This window comes from Mobula birostris, chromosome 2, assembly GCF_030028105.1.
Source record: "Mobula birostris isolate sMobBir1 chromosome 2, sMobBir1.hap1, whole genome shotgun sequence".
Lineage (NCBI taxonomy): Eukaryota > Metazoa > Chordata > Chondrichthyes > Myliobatiformes > Myliobatidae > Mobula > Mobula birostris.
The window spans coordinates 90786658-90808260 of record NC_092371.1 but is presented as its reverse complement, the minus strand read 5'-3'; the positions used below and the strand labels follow the sequence as shown (position 1 = coordinate 90808260).

Below are 21603 nucleotides of genomic sequence, written 5' to 3'. Positions count from 1 at the left end.
AAGTTTGCAAGACCACCAGAATCCCAAAGTAGTGCAAAAGGAAAGGGGGAAAAATACAGACAACACACATCAAAGTTGCTGGTGAACGCAGCAGGCCAGGCAGCACCTCTAGGAAGAGGTACAGTCGAAGTTTCAGGCCGAGACCCTTCGTTAGGACTGAGACAGAGATAGTTTTCATGGCTTGGTTCTTTGTCCATTCAGAAATCTGGAAGTGAGGTCAAGAAGCTGTTCCTGAAACGTTGAGTGTGTGTCTTCAGGCTCCTGTACCTCCTTCCAGATGATAGCAATGAGAAGAGGGCACATCCTGGGTGATGGGAGTCCCTAATGATGGACGCTGCATTTCCTGGGAAGGCTGGTACCCGTGATGGAGCCAGATTATTAGAGTTTTACTGTAACCAGTACTAAAATTTATAAAAATATAATTCCAATGTGGCATCATCAGACTGATGCTAAATCAAATCAAATTTTTATCTAGTTTTATTCTCATCTCTGAATTTTAAGCTGTGGTCCTTAATCATTCAGGAGAAACTTTAGGAAACTATATCTAACTATAACAGGGGGAAGGTTAATGAAACGAGTAGTGGGCTGTCATTTTAACTGCATTGTTTTGCAATACACGAAATGATCGTGGCAGAGGCAATTGGGATTACAGTTTTGCTCAGAAGTTGGGCTCCAGTGTTATTGTTTGCACCCAGATGCAAGTTTAACCCCAGGATGTGTAGCTAGTAGTGCCAAAATATCTCAATGATAACCAGCAGAATATAATTTAAATTTATTTTTTAACTATTTAGAATCTAGGGTTGGGGAGGGTCACTGGTTGCCACAGAGGATGGGTCCATACTAGGAGATTAAGCCTTCCTGTTTCTGTCTCTCAGACCACACAAGGGAATGGACAAAAATCGGAACAATTTGGGCTTCAAGCATTAGCAAGGAGCAAGGGGGATGAATGAACACAACTCAAGAAGCCCTCCTTCTGACTAAAAGTAATAGGAGTCTTGCAACTGACTATGGTCACAAAACATATTCCTGACCATATGCCACCACAATTCTATGTCAAGTATGACAGACTTTCCAGGCTCTTTAGCCTTCCGACTGCACAACAACAATCAGCTATCCATTTCTAAAAGTTTTGTCCGAAGCTTCCAGTTTACATTAAGTGTTGGAGATTTTGCATTAAAGCTAGGAACACAAGTTGAAAAGGAGTAAGCAAAAGAAACCTTCTATTAGACGAAATTTGAAAGCTATCTCTGCACTCTCACTATTATCATCTTATGATCAAACTTAGTTTCTCTATTGTCCTAGGAAGTCTCTCAAAAAAGTAACAAAGTATTTCAGATTCACTCTAATTAATAGTGAGGGTGCAGAGATAGTGTCCAAAGGTCAAGTCTAATACGAGGTCTCTTCTGCAGCATCAGCTTTATCAACCAGTTTTGTGAATGGGTCAATATTCAACTAGATTTGTAAGAATGATTTGTAAGTACAGAGACCAAATTAAGAACCTGGTGGCACGGTGTGAAGACAATAACCTATCCCTCAACGTCAGCAAGACGAAAGAATTGGTTGTTGACTTCAGAAGGAGCAGCGAACCGCACAACCCAATCTACATTGGTGGTGCCCAAGTGGAACAGGTCAAAAGTTTCTCGGGGTCAATATCACAAATGACCTGACTTGGTCCAACCAAGCAGAGTCCACTGCCAAGAAGGCCCACCAGCGCCTTTACTTCCTGAGAAAACTAAAGAAATTTGGCCTGTCCCCTAAAACCCTCACTAATTTTTATAGGTACACTGTAGAAAGCATTCTTCTAGGGTGCATCACAACCTGGTATAGAAGTTGTCCTGTCCAAGACTGGAAGAAGCTGCAGAAGATCGTGAACATGGCACAGCACATCGCACAAACCACTCTTCCGTCCTTGGATTCACTTTACACCGCACGCTGTCGGAGCAGTGCTGCCAGGATAATCAAGGACATGACCTACCCAGCCAACACACTTTTCGTCCCTCTTCCCTCCGGGAGAAGGCTCAGGAGCTTGAAGACTCGTACGGCCAGATTTGGGAACAGTTTCTTTCCAACTGTGATAAGACTGCTGAACGGATCCTGATCCGGATCTGGGCTGTACCCTCCAAATATCCGGACCTGCCTCTCGGTTTTTTTGCACTACCTTACTTTCCATTTTTCTACTTTCTATTTCTGATTTATAATTTAAATTTTTAATATTTACTATCGATTTGTAATCCAGGGAGCGGGAAGCACAGAATCAAATATCGCTGTGATGATTGTATGTTCTAGTATCAATTGTTTGGCGACAATAAAGTATAAAGTAAGTAAGTAAGTAACCAATTTGACTTACATCATCAACTTGTTGCTCAAGTTTTGACTTGAGTTTAGTCAGGGTGTTGACTTTATCCTCCTCGGCCTGCAGGTCCTCCAGGGTTTGCTGATGGGCCTCCTGAAGAGCCTTCTTCTCCTTCGTCAGTTTAACTATAGTTTCATCCAGATTGGCCATTTCTTCTGTAAGATTCTTAACCTATAAATTTTATCATGATGATGAGAATTATAAATTATCAATTATTTGGCCGCTCAATGAATGGAAGGCATTATGTTATTATATCATTCAGATTTTTCCAAAACACATTCAAATTACATTAAAGACTTAAGTACTGACGGGGACAGGTCTATTCTTGGATTATACTGAAGTACAGTACTGGCGTGGACAAATCTGGCCGTGTATAACAATACTGGTTAGGACAGGACTTTGCTGCATGTTAGTGGGGAACAATACTAGTGGATACAATACTGGCATCCGTTTGGACTGATCAGTCCCTGTACAATTGTGGTTTATTCATCCTCATCTAACAAATGTAATGCACCACTGGTGGGGAAAGGTCTGTCTCTGCATGGCACTGAGGTGCTATACCATTAGGGATATCTCTCCCTGGACAGCACAAGAACAGTAATTGTGGAGACAGGTTTACAATGGTACCCTGTCACTATATAGCACTGGAATACATAATGCAAGTGTCTGTCCATCACATTGTGTATATACTGCATCATTACAGTTTAATACAATGGTGATACATGACTAGCAGTTACAAGTCCGTCACTGTATGAATACACTGGTAGTGACAGTTGTGGAAATATATAACACACAGATACAGGTCTATGTAAAAACCTGGAGAATCAGTATTGATGGGTTGAGTTTGATGCTGGGTATTGTATTTCTAAGTTACAACAGCAAGGTAAGGTGGAGACAATGAAGTATCTGAAGGAAAATATGGAGTGGTGCATGGGAGCAGGAAAGGTTAGAGGGAGGGAAGTGGAGGATAAGGAACTAAAAATTGAGAGGAGGGTAGCTGCATTTGAGAACCAATGAATAGAAGTGGAAATTGGTACAGAATGAGAGAGCGGAGGTAGTGAGGATAGAAGAGGAGCCAGGTAGGGGTAGTAGAGTGGGAGAGAAGGATGTCAAGGTGTTGGGGAGGTGGCATGAATAGATGTAGAATACTTTCCCCCTAAGTAGTTGACAGGTGCACTATTTCACCTTCACTGGGCAGTCTCTAGAAACATCCTCAAACTGTTACAACTAAATGAGAGGAGAGAGTGCCGAGTGGTAATTTACTAAAACCATACCTTGTTTTCAGTTGCATGTTTCTCCTTCTCAACCTTGGCCAGGGTGATTTCGAGATCATCAATATCTTTCTTTAATTCTGCACATTCATCCTCTAATTTCCGTTTCTTTGCAGTAATCTCTGCATTCATCTCCTCTTCATCGTCCAGTCTTTCAGTCAGCTCCTTCACTTTAGCTTCCAACTGGATTTTTGCTTTGATCAGCAGATCACATCGTTCTGCTGCATCTGCAAGGGTATCTTGTTCCTGGAAAGATAAATCAAATACTTGTTCACACCTCTGCTCTCCAACTAACCACAACTGGAGAGAAGGTTCTTGGGAAACTGAAAGGTCTGAAGGTAGATAATCACCTAGACCAGATGGTATACACCCAGAGTTCTGAAAGAGGTGGCTGAAGAGATTGTGGAGACATCAGTAATGATCGTTCAAGAATCACTAGACTCTAGAATGGTTCTGGAAGACTGGAAAATTGCAAATGTCACTCCACTCTTCAAGAAGTGAGGGAGGCAGAAGAAAGGAAATTATAGGCCAGTTAGTCTGACCTCAGTGGTTGGGAAGATGTTGGAGTTAATTGTTAAGGATGTGGTTTCGGGGTACTTGGAGGCAATGATAAATCAGGCTGTAGTCAACATGGTTTCAAAGGAAATCTTGCCTGATAAATCTGTCGGAATTCTTTGAAGAAATTACAAGAGGAGAGATAAAGGAGAATCAGTGAATGTTATGTACTAGGATTTTCAGAAGGCCTTTGACAAGGTGCCACCCATAAGACCATATGACATAGGAGCAGAATTAGGCCATTCAGCCCATCAAGTCTGCTCCGGCATTTCATCATGCTTGATCCTGGATTCCAGTCCACCCCATATATGCCTTCTCGCCATATCTTTTGATGCCCTGAACGATCAAGAAATAATCAACATCTGCCTTAAATATACCCACAGACCAGACCTCCACCGTGCCCATGGTATTACAGGAAAGATTCTAGTATGGATAAAGCAGTGGCTGATTGGCAGGAGGCAAAGAGCGGAAATAAAGGGAGTCTTTTCTCATTGGCCACTGGTGACTACTGTTCACATGGGTCTGTGTTGGCATCACTACTCTTTACGTTGTATATCCATAATTTGGATGACGCAATTGCTGGTTTAGTTGTCAAGTTTGCAGAAGATACAAAGATAGGTGGAGGGACAGGTAGTGTTGAGGAAACAGGGAGGCCGTAGAAGGACTCGGACAGATTGGGAGAATGAGCAAAGAAGAGGCAGATGGAATACAGTGTCGGGAAGTTTATGGTCATGTACTTTGGTAGAAGGAATAAAAACAGACTATTTTCTATTTATTATCAAGGAATATAAAAGTAAGGATGTAATGTAGAGATTTTATAAAGGACAGTTGAGGCCTCATGGAATGTTGTGAGCAATTTTGGGCCCCTTATCTTCGAAAGGATGTGCTGAAACTGGAGAGGTTGAAAGGAGATTCACCAAAATGATTCCAGGATTGAATGGCTTGTCATATGAAGAGTGTCTGATGGCTCTGCGTCAGTATTCGCTGGAAATCAGAAGAATGAGGGGTGACCTATGGTCTTGATAGAGTGGATGTGGAGAGGATGTTTCCTATGGTGGGACAGTCTAAGACCACAGGAGACAGCCTCAGAATAGAGGGCAGTCTTTTTAGGACAGAGATTAGGAGGAACTTCTTTAGCCAGAGAGTAGTGAATCTGTGGAATTCATTGCCACATGCAGCTGTGGGGGGCCAAGTCATTGGGTATATTTAAGGCAGAGATTGATAGATTCCTGGTTAGCCAGGGCATGAAGGGATACAGGGAGCAGATTGGGGCTGAGAGGAAATGGGGGAGCTATCTCAATGGGCCAAATGGCCTAATTCTGCTCCTATATCTTATGATTTCCTGAAATGTGTGTGAACAAGACTCAACATGGAGTGTTTAGAGATGTCTACGTTACATAGATTGTTTACTGGGCTTCCTGCAGAAGGTGATCAAGAACATACTTAGGACAAAACAAACAAGGTCTCTCAGACTGAGAAACCAGCAGCAACAGGCCTAAATCATCTGGTTAATCTTTTGCACATTGACCAACAGAAAGAATCACTGTTAATCAATACTAATTGTAAATACACCAGTCTTGAAGAAGGACCAAGCTGTTGTCAATTTCATTATCTTGGATACTGGTACATAATAATAAATCAGGTGATGGCATTTTTTAATCAATGAAGACTGAGGGCCTTTGTAATTCACCATCAGTCTGCACCTTATGACTAAAGTTAAAATGGATTCTCTTTACATCAGTAAACCAGATCAAAGTGTCACCATTATCAAAGGGTCAAGTCTCCTGATGACGGGACCAAAGTCGAATCATTTCTGGTAATGGGAACTAGAAGCTCTGCTGTACAGGACGATGTACCAAGTCTACAGGAACAATACTAAGCAATGACTCGATAGCAGAACAAACCGGCTCTGAGGAAGACTCCAGGATAGTGTGTCGCCTCCTAGTGCCAGGGTCAAGGATATCTTTAAGCTGGTGCAGAACATTCAGAAAAGGGACTGTGAACAATCAGAGATTATCCATATTGTACTAATGATGAAGAGAGGTCCTGTAAATAGAGTTTAATGAGTTAGGTAAGAAGGTAAAAGGCAGGACCTCCAGGATTGAAAATCAGGATTTCTCGCTGTGCCACATGCTAGTGCGTAGAGGAACAGGAGAATAGAATGTAAATGTCACTGCAGGTGGGAGGTCTTTGGGTATTTGGATCATTGTGTTGCATCTAAATTGCATGGTTAATATCCTTGCAGGGAGCTTCACTCATTCTTTTCAGGTGAATTAAAGAGTGAGAGAGAGATGACCCAGAATAATACTACAGCAGGTAGGGAGACAAGAATCATACACATTAAGTAGAAGAGATAATTCCAGTGGGCAGAACATATGGAGAGAGGTGGGGAAAACCAAGATGGCCAATTGGTGGCAGATGAAAGAGCTGTGTGCACAGCAGTGGGACCAGCAGTGGGCACACAGGAAGGAGCTGTGTCCTCTACAGTGAGCTGTGTCTGTTGCAGTGGGACAAGCGGTTGGGTGCATGGTAAGATGGGGCCAGGGGATAGGCACTCTCTTAGCCGTACCGCCTGCAGTTGAAGTGCCAGGTCATTCTTTTCCTGTATCAAGGTAACTTGCTTTTCTTCCAGCTCCTTGCGTTTAGCCTCCGACTTCACCAGAGCCTCCTTCAGTTTCAGGAATTCCTCCTTTAATGTTGCCATTTCCTTCTCAGTCTCAGCACTCTTCAGCAGAGGTTTGATCTTGAAGAAGAGTTTCATCCAGGACCAATTCTTGACGGCATTGAAAGCACGGATGTTCCACTGGATGACCAGCAATGCATCCCTAGGGAAAGATGTTATTTTAGATACAATTTAATGCTGTGCGAGCTTGAGTTTACTCTATGGTCCTTTAATCCAGGACATGGCCATCTTTAAGATACTTGAATACAAGTACTCCTCGCAAAGCTGGTGGTTTGATACAACTGAGTACATGACCAGCATTGATGGTGAAGTTATAGGATAAAAGAGAGGTAGAGTCATAGACACAGAAACAGGCCCTTTGGCCCATCCAGTCCATTCCAAACTATTACTCTGCCTAGGTCACCAACCCACACCGGGGCCTTACCCTTCAGACCCCTCCCATCCATGGACTTACTGAACTTCTCTTAAATATTGAAACCAAACCTGCATCCATCACTTCTGCTGGCAGCTCGTTCCACACTCTCACTACCCTCTGAGTGAAGATGTTTCCACTTATGTTCCCCTTAAACATTTCATCTTTCACCCTTAACCTGTGACCTCTACTTTTCGTCTCACCCAACCTCAATGGAAAAAGCCTATCCTTCATAAAAAGTCCATCTATACCCTTCATAATTTTGTATCCATCTTATTAAATCTCCCCTCATTCTCTTACGCTCTAGAGAATGAAGTTGTAACCTATTCAACCTTTCCCAGTAACTTGGGTCCTCAAGTCCCAGCAATATCCTTCTAAATTTCCTCTGCACACTTTCAACCCTATTTACATCTTCAACATAACATCCCATCTCCTGTACTCAGTACATTGATTTATAAAGGCCAAAGTACGAACAGCTTTCTTTACAACCCTATCTACCTGTGACACCACTCCAAATAATTATGGATCTATATTCCCACATCTCATTCTATAAGGTACATTGAAAAACCCAGTAGTTTTTCATGATAATCCAACAGCTTTCTGATCATTTTGAAAAGAAAATTTATTCTCAAATGCTATGTGATGGAAATGAATATGGAATCCTAGCTTCAGGACTATTAACACATTTACATAGTCACAACATGACCATATATCCCTAATAACTAAAGGGGCCAGTAAACAGCAATCAGTTAAGGTCTCAAGGATAAGGATAGAGGAACATGAAGGTTGCCAAAGAGAATCAGTTATCAGCTTTGGCAACAGGGTGAGGTGAAGATCCAGATATTCACTGCCATTTTTGTGATGTGGCCAATCTGCAGTTTCAACCAATTGCTCGAAGCTTGAGACTGTTAGAAAGTATCATGAATTAACAGTATGGTTGTTTCATTTTCATTGCAAGATGATATTTACCGCCTCTCAATGATCTTCTGATATTCAATCCTCATCAGTCTGCCGCGGCTCCGAGCCTGAATCATGGTCAGGATCTTTGCCAATCGTTCATCTCGCATTTCCTCCAAATGACCCAGCAAGCCAGCCTTGAAGAACACCTTGTGCATAAAAGAAGGATCACATTAACCAAACCACTAAACCACTGCTGCTCATTTCTCATTCTGGATTGTGATCAAAAACATTAATCCATTCATCATGCAGGCTTCTCCCACAGCTTGGTTTTGGGTTAATTTATATTGTTCTGCTATATTGTGAGAGATGAGCAGAGGCACGGATCAGGGGAAGGGAAAGATGAGCAGGAACATGGATCAGGGGAAGGGAGAGATGAGCAGGGGAATGGATCAGGGGAAGGGAGAGAATAGCAGGGGTATGGATCAGGGGAAGGGAGAGATGAGCAGGGGCATGGATCAGGGGAAGGGAGAGGTGAGCAGAGGCATGGATCAGGGGAAGGGAGAGAATGCGGTAGGGTGAGGTGGATGAGAGAGGTGAAAGGGTGCTGGAACAGTCGATGAGAGCAAAGGGATTAGTGGTGAGAGGCGGTAGGGATGAGGAGGAAGGGAAAGAGAATTGGGGTAAGTAGATGAGAGAGGAGAACTGCATTCAAATGGAGTGGGGAAGTGGGTTTTAGTAACTCCTTGGATAGGCAACAAAGCAGCAAAGGGCAGAAGGCAGAGGAGGAAATCGGGGGAATTACTTCATTTGAAATAAACTAGAATAAAATTAAAATTAGAAAAATTTAAGAGAACACAAGAGGAGAGAGACCAATAATCATAAATAAATGATTAACTGAACTAGTTAAGAATTAATATTCCAGTATTGAAGCTGTATGTAATTCCTGAGTCAATAATTTGAGTGAATATTCTAAGCCAGTGCTAGGTCAGTCAACAGCAGTTCTTCAAGCCTCTGTCCTTACCTTTGTGTGGCCAAACTTATACTGAGAGTGATCAATGTCAAGGGAGCCCAACAATTTCTCTGTTGCTTTTCTGCTGTCGACAAACTTGTCTTCAGGAACAGCACTTGGGTTGAGAATACGGTAGCTGCAATTCGACAAAAACAAAGTGATATTGTTGTTGATGGTGTCGAGTGAGGGAAGTCCCCTCCCCTGACAGCAATTTAACCCTTTAAGTTTTTACTGAGCAAGAGCTCAAAAGAGCCATCCAAGAAATCTGATCTTAAACATTTGTAAAATGCTTTTGGTTGATTCTAGCAGTTAATGACAGTTCGTAGAATTATGAAGCACCTGACAGGCTCGGTGGCCCAACTTGTCCAGGTCAGGACGACGAGGTCAGAGAATGTTTTGAAGTATTATCCTGTTGCTGATAGCCCACAATGTCTCAAGGATACATATCTTGGACCCGCCAGTCCTATACTTGTTTTATCCTTTCATAGAATGTGGGTCTTATTGTCCTCGAGGTGGCGGTTTTGAGCTGTTGCCGTGAAGCACCGGAATTATTCTATTGGAAGTACTCCTTCAATGCTGGGGTAAGCAGTTCCAGGACATGGGTCTGGTGAGAATGGGAAGTCAGTGATATCTTTTCAAATCAGGATGGTGTGAGACTTGGAGAACAACTTGTGGGTGCTCACGCTTCCAAGCACTTGATGCAATTTTTCTTGACTGCATTAGTCATGAATTTGGGAAGTGCTTCAGGAAAGTACTTTGGTCCAACGAGTCCATGCCTACCAAGATGCCTATCCTAGCTAGTCCCATTTGCCACCATTAGAGTTCCCACCCTGGGGTCCATGGCATGAAAAACATTGGGAACCCCTGGATCGTTTCAATCCATGTACCTGACAAACTGTCTTTTGAAAGCTGTTATTGCTCCTGCCTCAACCATTTCCTCTGACAGCTCATTTCACATATCTGGAGTAGGCTGAAGTATATTCAGGAGAATGGTGAGTGAATAGGTGCAAGTAGCGATAATGAGTCAATACAATCTGGGCCATGATCTCCTAGGTTTTGCTAAAGTTCTCATTGACAATTAAGGTCAGAGTAGAAATGGGGAAATCAGGTGAGTGATGAGGGTTCTTCAATAATGTACTCCCCACAGCCAAATAACGTCTCACAGAATGTCTCTATGGTGACCTAATATTTACATGAGAAATGGAGATAGCTAACTTTCAGGCAGCTTACCATGATCAGTATGATTATAAAGTAAAAGATGAGAGGGTGCTGATGTAACATTGATAAAGTGTCCTCACTCAGGACTGAAGAGTTTGCTCCAAGTAATACTCATGTCAACGGGACAGTGACGGAGACATCAGTCGGCCTATATTTTGTCATTCCTGAAGGGGTCAAAACTGAAGACAACGTGCTATTAATTAGCGCCAGTCCTTACCGCTGCTTGAAGTCGGCGTATAGTACTCTGTTTGGAAACCCTTTGCGGCAAATGCGGATTCCTTCGAGCACACCATTACAACGCAGCTGGTGTAGGACCAAGAATGGGTCCATTGCACCTGCAAATTGGACAACAGCCAGTTAACAGCAGCGAGCATTGGTCAACCATCTAAATGGAAATGCCCTCTTTCAGAGGAGTCTCATTTAGCATCCTTTAATTTAGGCCTTTTTGAAGAGTCACGTGTAATTATAGGCTTGCTGTCAGCAAAAGGCATCCCAGACAGAGTGGATCTTTAGATCTGGCTACCCAAGAACATGGTGGAGGCTCAGTCACTGTATATAGTTGAGGTCAATATATTTTGATTATTTGATTTTAAGGAAATCATGGGATATGGAGCTTGTTTTCATACAGTGACACTGAGATCAAAGATCAGCTGTGATCCTAATGTATCACTCACACAGATCCTAACAAAGTTTTCACCCTCTCCCTTAAGGTTTCTGTTGAGAGCCATCAGTGGTATCAAAGATCAGTGCTGGGACCTCTGTTGTTTGTTAGAAGTATAGGGAGGCTGAATAGTAAGTCTGCAGATGACACAAGAAGTGCCAGAGTTACGATATTGAGGAAGATCCAGCAAGATATATAAAGATCATTTGCAGGAAAATGGCAGATAGAGTTTCATCTGTACAAATGTGAGGTCTTGCACTTTGACAAGTAAAATGCAAGAGGAGAGTATACAGTTAGGTCTTTATTCCTTGGAACGTAGAAGATTGAGGAGAGATTTGATCGAAGTAAGTATACAAAATTATGAGGGTATAAATAGGGTAAATGCACTGAGGTTGGGTGGGACTACAACCAGAGGTTAAGGGTGAAAGTTGAAAGGTTTATGGGGAACATGAGAAGAAATTTCTTCACTCAAAGGGTCATGAGAGTGTGGATTGAGCTACCAGCACAGATAATGCATGCAAGCTCGATTTCAATGTTTAAGCCAAGTTTGGATAGATACATGAATGGTAGAGGTATGGAGGGTGATGGTCCCGGTGCAGGTCAATGAGAGTTAGACAGTTTAAATGGTTTGGCATGGACTAGATGGGCCGAAGGGCCTGCTTCTGTGCTGCACTCTTCTATAACTCTATTACACTAAGTTGACAGGCGAACTTTAATTCAAGTCTTCATTCAGGACTTGCACAGTGATAGACAGGGCCTATGGAGTGTTGGAGAACAAAGATAGCTTAGACCTTAGAAAATGGCAGCACAGATAGGCAACGTAGTGAAGAAGACATATGTTTGCTTCGCTTCATCAGATGAGACCATGAGTTGGGACATCATGTTGCGGTGGTATAGGGGATTGGTCAGACTGAAACTGGAGTGTTCTGCTCACCTCACTATTGAAAGAGTCAATCATTACAAAGACATTTCCGGGATGCAAGGCCTTAAATAATGGGGAGAGACTTGATAGGCTGGGAATGTCTTCCTTGAGTTAAGGAGGTTGAGGGGTGATCTTACAGAGGGTTATAATAAGATGGATCATAACAGTCTTTTTCTCAGGGTATGACACTTTAAAATTAGATCTCCCCCAACAAAACCATGCCAACAATCTTTGACTATCCCTTCCCTTTCCAAGTGCAGATTAATCCTGTCTCTCAAATTCTTGTATAATAACTTCATATTAGGTTCACAGGCCTGTAAAGACTGGCTTATCCGCAGCATCCCTCTTCAATTTTTGCTGTTCTCTGATCATTTGGCACCTCCCCTGTGGCCAGCAAAGATTTAACAACCTGTCAAGGCCCCATTAATGTCTTCCCTTACCTCCCATAACAGCCTGGGATACATCCCATCAAGGCCTGTGGAGTTACTCACTTTCAAGATGACCAAAACATCCAATTATAACACAGCATATAACGAACAAATGAAAATATCCAATATTTCCTTTTATTCATTTAAGACTCAATACTTTTGAAAGACCACCTTTCCTTCTGTAAGCTTTCTTTCACCCTTTATCCAGCCCTTGATATCCATTTACATCCATGGTTTCTTGAATTTGTTGTCCTTACAGTTCACCATGAACTCTCATCAATTTAATATGTCTCCCACTGTTGGATGTAATGTTCCCTGTCTAGTTTTGCCAGCTGCTGTCTTATGATATTGAAATCAATCTGCTCCCAGTTCATGACCTAAATTCCAACCATCCTTATCCCTTTCATTACCTTAGATAGAATTGTGTGTGTATGTGTGTGTGTGGGTGTGTCTGTGTGCTTGAGTCTGTGTGCCTGTTTGTGTGTGTGTGTGTGTGTGTGTGTCTGCCTGTCTGTGTCTGTCTGCGTCTGTGTGTGCGCGTCTGTGTGTCTGTGTCTGTGCATGTGCATGCGTGTGCATGCGTGTGTGTGTATATAAACTTGACCAAGTAAAACGGGGAACAATCAAAATACACAGAGCAGGGAAACACAGATGGGAGTAAGGAAACACAAGAGAAATCTGCAGATGCTGGAAATCCAGAGCAACATATAAAATGTTGCAGAAACTCAGCAATTTTGGCAGCATCTGTGGAAGGCAATAAACAGTTCACATTTTGGGCTGAGACCCTTGATCAGGAGCCCTGTTGCAATAAGAGTTTTGGCCTGTAACCCCCTTCTATAGTCACACATTCACCAATGTATCTGGAAGATAGTTGGAGAGTAATTTCCCTAACATGGGCCTGGATTCGGTTTTGATATTATACATCAACAGCATCAAGCTTGGAATGCAACAATGGTGCTTGAAACATGTTGCCTACCCGGTGTCTTGGTTTCATTGGGAATAATACAGCGCACAAAATGAGGCTGTGTTGATCTCAAGTTAGTCATCAGCTTGTTGAGGTTCTCCTGAGGCAATAAAAAAAATCTTATTAATCCAATCTGTCTATATCAGTAGATATTGACTGATTCCATTTCCAATAATCAGCCTTTCTCACAAGTAATTCAAGTACAGCTTCCCCAAACTTACTCACATGCTGACCCCGACGTTGACATTAAATCATGCTAAGGTTGTGGTGTCTCTAGTACGAGTACTGGACATACTTCCCTCTGGTTACCAGGGGAATTCTAACAGTTGTATTCATCTTTCATATCCTCAAATATTGTGAACAAAGAGGTTTGGCCATTTCAGGACCAAGCCCATTGGTGGGTCTGGAGTCACATATAATCTAGACCAAAAAAGGGCACCAGAGTTCCTCATCATTTATGAACAAGCTGGGTTTTCCTTATAATCTGGTAACCTGTTCCTCATCACGTCCAGACTAATCTTTTTTTTTAATTACAAATTAGTAAGGGAATTTAAATTTCACATCAGTAATGATGAGATTTGAAGTGAATCCTCTGGATTGTTAGTCCCAGTGGCTGGTTAACGCTCTGGTAAATTAATCACTGCATTACCACCACACCCTCTGGTTGAACACCTATTCTCTTCAGTCATGTGGGACATCACTCTGGTTACTGCCAGTCAGTAAGGGATGTCTGGTTATTATGGACTTACATCTGGTTAAAGGTGATTCCCTCTGTTTAACAGGAGATAAATGAATATTCCTGAGGGAATAAAGCTCTGCTTGATCAGCACTCTCTGGGTGTTTGGGGAAGTCAGATCAGGGATGAGACTCAGGATTTTCCTCAATAGCTCTTTCCATACTTACCACATTCTACTCTTCAGCAGATTGTGAGTAGAAAGATAGCACAGACTTAAAGTGATGTTCATTCATCAATCAGCTAAACATCACTGCAAGTCTTAACCACCTTGATCTCGACAGCTCAGAAAGATATCGCGTAATCAGTTGAGACATAGGAAGCTATTGGGCTATTTCATCTCAGCCATCCAGAAACCTGACGTTCCCAATATTCTTATATTCCCTCTCAGCCAAGCTCCCTCCTAGAAGCCTAAACGAGAGGGTAATGTTGATCCCAATTAGTAAAGTGCTCAACCCATCTTCTTTCTCTTGGAATCTTCAGTATGGTTCCAAGGTGATTATATGCTGACTAAGATAGGGTTTGGGGCTCTGAATTCAGATGATTCCAAGGTGATTATATGCTGACTAAGATAGGGTTTGGGGCTCTGAATTTAGATGGTTCCAAGGTGATTATATGCTGACTAAGAAAGGGTTTGGGGCTCTGAATTCAGAAATAGCCCACCGGCAGCTGTCCGTAGATACAAACAGTGTGATAACTCTAGCACCTTCTTTAATTGTATAGAGGCCAATTTACAATAAAGGAATCATTGATAGAAACTCACCATTTCTATTCTTTTAGGGATACTGTAATCTAAGTTCAGACTTAATATTGTGAAGATCTCCTGGGTCTTGCATTGCAATAATGGTTACACTTTAAACCAGGGGGTCCATGGCATGAAAAAAGGTTGGGAATCCCTGCTTCAAACAAACTTCATTGGCTGTAAAGTTCTGAGGTCATAAAAGGTGTGTAGTTAACAGTTCTTTCTTTCTTTCTCAGTCCAGTGAGTGGATGGAAATAATAAAGAAGCCTGAACCAACCCCAAACCAGTATTTGATTACTTGAATATAGGATTGAGAATGACTACAGCTAAGCAAAACTTACATGAAATCTCACTTGGAGAGCAATGGTGTGGGTAAAGGAACAGATGATTCCAGTGTAGTGGGGTGTGATGGTGGTGGGATTATGAACCATTATTTAGTAACTTTAAAGGAGTTTACTTCACATCTAACTATAGTGACTGACAATGTTTGACACACTTTCCAGTGACAATTGACTCTGCTTGATGTAAACTAAAATTTGATCAAAAGTAAGTCTTCAGATGTGGAAAGCAGAATGTCAAACCTAGATCTCATTTCAGACTCATCAGGAAAAACCTGAATTCCGTACCCTTTACTATGTTGAGAATAGAGACCAGCTGTAAGATCAGGGTTCAATTCCTGCCGCAGTTTGTACGTCCTCCCCATGACCATATGTGTTTCCTCCCGCGTACAGGTGGGAATTAGTAAGTCGTAGGCATGCCATGTTGCTGCCGGAAGTGTGGTGATGCTTGCAGGCTGCCAAGCACACCCTTGATGCAAACAACACATTTCACTGTATGTTTCATATGACAAATAAAGCTAATCTATTATCTCTTGCTTTGTCTAGATGTCTCCATAATATAACTACATTTGTTAAGAAATACACATTAAACAGAAACCTTGACAGACTCCTCAAGAATCAGAGTTGTCAGTTTCTGATTCATCCTCAAACGTTAATAAATTTAGAGAATTTGAGAAGCTTTTAGATAATGCCTTTTCAATAATTCAACAATCTAACAAAGCAAATATCATAATGACCTGGGAACCCAAAACTAAAAGAACTGAGGCAAAAAATTCTGTCATATGGTGCAAGGTTCCTTTACACAAGGTGAAAGGATGTTATAAAAACCCAACTATATTACTTTATCCACAAGCATTGCACTTCCAGACCACTGGTATTGTTCCCTGATATATGTGTGCATGGATGATACAGGGCATACACAGTGAAATCAAAATTTGATTGACATCACCTAAGCAATACTTGACACAGTATATGCGGCTCAGAAATGTGTGGACTCCAAACACTAAAACAGCATGTCTGAAGCCTGATCAGGCATTAGGTAAAGGCCTGCATCAACATAGGCAGCTACAGGGTATTCAAGCGTCCATCTCCCACCACAATCTCTATTAATTTATCTGTACGGTTGATTAACTCTTTATCCCACCCCACCGATGTCCTCATATTTAATTGCATCTCTTTCTACATGAGTTTCTTGGCCTCTCTCTTTCCATCTACTTGACCTCCCTAATCATCTCCACAGTCTCTTTAAATTACAGGAAAGATACTAGCATGAATAGAGCATTGAAAGAGTGGGTATGAAGGGATCCTTTTCAGACTGGCTGCTGGTGACTAGTGGTGGCTGCAGGAGTTTGTGTTGGGACCGCTTCTTTTTACGTTATATGTCAATGATTTGGATGATAAAATTGATGGCTTTGTGGCCAGGTTTAGGGACAATATGAAAATAGCTGGAGGGGCAGGTAGTATTGACGAAGTAGAGAGGTTGCAGAAGGACTTAGACGATTAGGAGAATGGGCAAAGAGGTGCAGACGGAATACAATGTCAGGAAGTGTGTCATCATGCACTCTGGTAGAAGGAATAAAAGCATAGACTATTTTCTAAACGGGGAGAAAATTCAAAAATCCAGAGTACAAAGAGATTTGGGAGTCCTTATGCTGAATTCCCTATAGGTTAATTTGGAGGTGGAATCACTGGTGAGGAAGGTAAATGTGATGCTAGGTTCATTTCAAGAGGACAAGAATATAAAAGCAAGGATGTATTGTTGAGGTTGTATAAGGCACGGGTGAGGCCTCACTTGGAGTATTGTGAGCAGATTTGAACCCCTTACTTAAAGAAAGAATGTGCTGACATTGGAGAGGGTTCAGAGGAGATTCACAAAACTTATTCTGGGAATGAAAGGGTTAAAGTATGAGCAGTGATTGAAGGCTCTGAGCCTGTACGTGCTGGAATTTAGAAGAATGAGGGGGATCTTATTGAAACCTATCAAATGTTGAAAGGCCTAGATAGAGTGGATGTGAAGTGGATATTTACTTTGGTGGATGAGTCTTGGCATAAGACCATAAGACAAAGGAGCAGAAGTGGACTATTCGGCCCATCGAGTCTGCTCCGCCATTTTATCATGAGCTGATCCATTCTCCTATTTAGTCCCACTCCCCCGCCTTCTCACCATAACCTTTGATGCCCTGGCTACTCAGATACCTATCAATCTCTGCCTTAAATACATCCAATGACTTGGCCTTCACTGCCGCCCGTGGCAACAAATTCCATAGATTCACCACCCTCTGACTAAAAAAATTTCTTCGCATTTCTGTTCTGAATGGGCGCCCTTCAATCCTTAAGTCATGCCCTCTCATACTAGACTCCCCCATCATGGGAAACAACTTTGCCACATCCACTCTGTCCATGCCTTTTAACATTCGAAATGTTTCTATGAGGTCTCTCCTTATTCTTTGAAACTCCAGGGAATACAGTCCAAGAGCGGACAAACATTCCTCATATGTTAACCCTCTCATTCCCGGAATCATTCTAGTGAATCTTCTCTGTACCCTCTCCAACGTCAGCACATCCTTTCTTAAATAAGGAGACCAAAACTGCCCACAGTACTCCAAGTGAGGTCTCACCAGTGCCTTATAGAGCCTCAACATCACATCCCTGCTCCTATACTCTATTCCTCTAGAAATGAATGCCAACATTGCATTCGCCTTCTTCACTACTGACTCAACCTGGAGGTTAACTTTAAGGGTATCCTGTACGAGGACTCCCAAGTCCCGTTGCATCTCAGAACTTTGAATTCTTTCCCCATTTAAATAATAGTCTGCCCATTTATTTTTTCTGCCAAAGTGCATAACCATACACTTTCCAACATTGTACTTCATTTGCCACTTCTCTGCCCATTCTTTCAATCTATCCAAGTCTCTCTGCAGACTCTCCGTTTCCTCAGCACTACCGGCCCCTCCACCTATCTTCGTATCGTCAGCAAACTTAGCCACAAAGCCATCTATTCCATAATCCAAATTGTTGATGTACAATGTAAAAAGAAGTGGCCCCAACACTGACCCCTGTGGAGCATAGCCTCAGAATAGAGGGATGTCCATTTAGAATGGAGATGAGGAGGAATTTGCCACAGTAAGCTGTGGAGGCCCAGTTACTGGGAGTATTTAAGGTGGAGGTTGATATGATGTGAAAGATTATAAAGCAGGAGAATGGGGTTGAGAGGGAACTGGATCAGCCATGGTGAACTGGCAGAGCAGGTTCGATGGCCTAATTCTGCTCCTATGTCTTAGGGTCTAAATGATCTTCCCAGCAGCTCCCTTGCTGAACGTCCCCCAGCTCAAAGACTCTTGCCACATTCCACCCAGACCTTCTTTTCCCTCTGTCCCTGGGATCCTCTACGCCATCTTCTCTACTAATTCTCCAACCCCCATCCTTGTTCTGCTCCCAGCGCACTTCTCCACTCTGGAGGAGAAATCAGTTTGCTTGTATAGAACCCGTTCTGTCAATTAATGATTTGGACATTATGCTCAGCAACATATTGAAGTTTGTAACTTCACAAATGTGCTTTCAATCCTGTTTTACATGTTGAGGAATTTATAACTTATGAAATGTTGAATTGTTAGATGTAAGAGACTTTATATTGAGAAGCTGTACAAACTAAACACTCAAAGTGTTAACAATCTGCATTCTTTTTATGTGAACACTGAAGGTGCTTCACAATTTCAGTCAATTATCTCTGTAGATACTGAAATTTAATTTGACTTTGTCACTGTGTCTGTGCCACTGATGACTGGATCATTCTCAGTTTTAAATCTAAAATGGCATATAATCAAGCACTTGCAAATTGTTCATATTAGCAAAGGAATGTATTGACACACTCTGGGAAGAGGTCTATGTGCTAGCAGTGGCATAAGAGATTACAACCGACCGCATTTGAGGAGAACAGCATGTTTTCAAAAGGCCACTTTGAAACCAGATGGTAGGTAGAGATGAATCTTACCTTATGTAACTGGGAGACAGTCTGGAAAGAGGCAGCTTTCTTCCGCTTTTCTTTTGCTCCTGCCTTGCCCTGCTCCATGGCTAGAATAAAAAGAGAAAATCTAAAATATTCAGCGAATGAGAATCAGAAAGCCCCATTCATATTCCAGAATCAGTTATAGTCACAGAGGAATTTGCTGATGTGAGCAAAATGTGTAGCTGGTGGCTCAGGAGTAAACTTGGCACACTGACACAGTGGCTATTGTGCGGTGTTATCAAAGAAACTTACCACAGCTAGACCACAGAAATGGACGCACCTTCTTGTCCCATCTCAGCCATGCTGACCTGGATTATCATGATGCTAATTGCAGTTGCCCACATTTTCCTACCCAAATATCTGTACCAATGCTCTTTAGATGTTGTAATTTTATTCGTCCAGATATTCGCCACAGAATTTCCTAAAGATTAACTTGCAGCTTGAGTTGGTGGTCATAATTCTCTGGAACCTCTGCCATCTCCAGTGGGATCCCACCACCAAGCACATCTTTCCCCACCTCTGCCCCCTGCACCACTTTCTGCAGGGATCACTCCCTATGCAAATACCTTGTCCATTCATCCCTCCTGGCACTTACCCTTATAGGCAGAGCAAATGCTACACCTGCCCCTATACTTCCTCCCTCACTACCATCCAGGGCCCTAAACAGTCCTTCCAGGTGAGGAGACACTTCACTTGTGAGTCTGTTGGGGTCATCTACTGTGTCTAGTGCTCCTGGTGTGGCCTCCTGTATCAGTGAGACCCGACATAGAGTGGGAGATCGCTTCACCGAGCACCTAAGCTCCGTCCACCAGAAGTAGTGGGATCTCCCAGTGGCCACCCATTTTAATTCCACTTCCCATTCCCATTCCAATATGTCAATCCATGGCCTCCTCTACTGTTGTGATGAGGCCACACTCAGGTTGGAGAATCAACTCCTTATATTCCGTCTGGGTAGCCTCCAACCTGATGGCATGAACATCAATTTCTCCAACTTTCAGTAATGGCCCACTCCCCTCTCCTTGACCATTCCCCATCCCCTCAATAGGTTTCAATACATACATTTAACATCCATTTTCCCTCTCTCACCTCCTCTCCTTGCCTGCCCATCGCCTCCCTCTGGTGCTCCTCCCACCTTTTCTTTCTTCCTTAGTCTTGTTTCCTCCTATCAGACTCCCCATTCTCCAGCCCTGTATCTCTTTCACCAAACAACTTCCCAGCTCTCTACTTCACCCCTCCCCCTTCACCCATCACCCTGTGTTTCTCTCTCCCCTCCCCCTTCTTTTAAATCTACTCATCTTTTTTTCTCCAGTCCTGCCAAAGCATCTCAGCCTGAAATGTCAACTGTACTTTTTTTCCATAGATGCTGCCTGGCCTGCTGAATTCTTCCAGCATTTTGCGTGTGTTACCACCATCTGCAAAATCTGATTTTGAAGGGTAATGGAATACTTTCCACTCAGTAGAAAACTGGGGCTTCAACACGTTTCAGAAATTCAATGCTATTCCTGACACAGCACATTGGAGTAGGATTAGTCCATTTGATCAAGCCCACTCCCTTTTAAACCTATTATGGTAAATTATTCTGTTCATCCTGATCACCCCCCCTCCCAAAGCAGTCCACTTTACTGGCACTTAACCCACTATCAGAAACACTCATCTCCCTCCAGCATTTCCACGTTATAGCTATATTTCATACTATCCATGAAATACACTGCAGTTATTTGTTAAAGGTGTGCATACAACCTTTCCCCAATTCACAGTCACTACGACCAAAGAAGGAAGGATAAGGAAATACTACACCTGTAACTTCTACCTGACTTTGAAATCAGGGTTGAGGGTAAGGACTGAAATTTGGGATGGGTGTCAGGTACATGGTAGGAATAATTTTATAGAAAAGACCAGAATTTGAAGCCAGGATTCTATTATGAGAACAAAGTATTGAAAAGTTTCCTGCAATGGGCAGTACAAACATCGATTTAGATAACAGCAAGTTAAGAATAATTTACCTGCTTCAGCACTGATGTAGTTTTCATACAATGATGCTAACAGCTTGTTGGAGGATTTCTGAAACACTACCACCACAGTTTCATTCAGTGGGTCCTTGTTTTTATCAAGCCATCCAATAATGTTGTAGGGAACCTACAGGAAATCCAAATTAGTTGTTGCCTTTAACACCCGTGGAGAGAGATGTACATCAACAATGAAGATTAGCATAGCAGAGGAAGAAACTTAAAGTAACAGGCATAGAATCTCATTTTACTATGCTTAAGAGCTAGTTGGGCAGGCAGAGAAATTTACGGACCTAATGCAGGCAAGTAGGTTTAGTGTGGATGACCAAAAAAATGGGCACCACGGTAGCATAGAGGTTAATGTGAGGCTATTACAGCTCAGGATGTCTGAGGGTGGAATTC

The 21603-nt window shown here is 42.4% G+C and overlaps 1 protein-coding gene across 1 annotated transcript in view; it reads right to left on the bottom strand.

Annotated features, from left to right (window-relative positions):
* Positions 1 to 21603, bottom strand: part of LOC140188526 (myosin-1-like) — a 123005-nt gene that overhangs the window by 56214 nt on the left and 45188 nt on the right. Inside the window, exons 17-25 of the mRNA XM_072244892.1 lie at positions 21199 to 21331; positions 19181 to 19260; positions 13389 to 13476; positions 10619 to 10736; positions 9196 to 9319; positions 8244 to 8380; positions 6749 to 7004; positions 3628 to 3870; positions 2348 to 2524 (exon numbers count right to left, since the gene is read on the bottom strand). Coding sequence (XP_072100993.1) covers positions 2348 to 2524; positions 3628 to 3870; positions 6749 to 7004; positions 8244 to 8380; positions 9196 to 9319; positions 10619 to 10736; positions 13389 to 13476; positions 19181 to 19260; positions 21199 to 21331 — 1356 coding nt within the window. The remainder of the gene's footprint in view (positions 1 to 2347; positions 2525 to 3627; positions 3871 to 6748; positions 7005 to 8243; positions 8381 to 9195; positions 9320 to 10618; positions 10737 to 13388; positions 13477 to 19180; positions 19261 to 21198; positions 21332 to 21603) is intronic.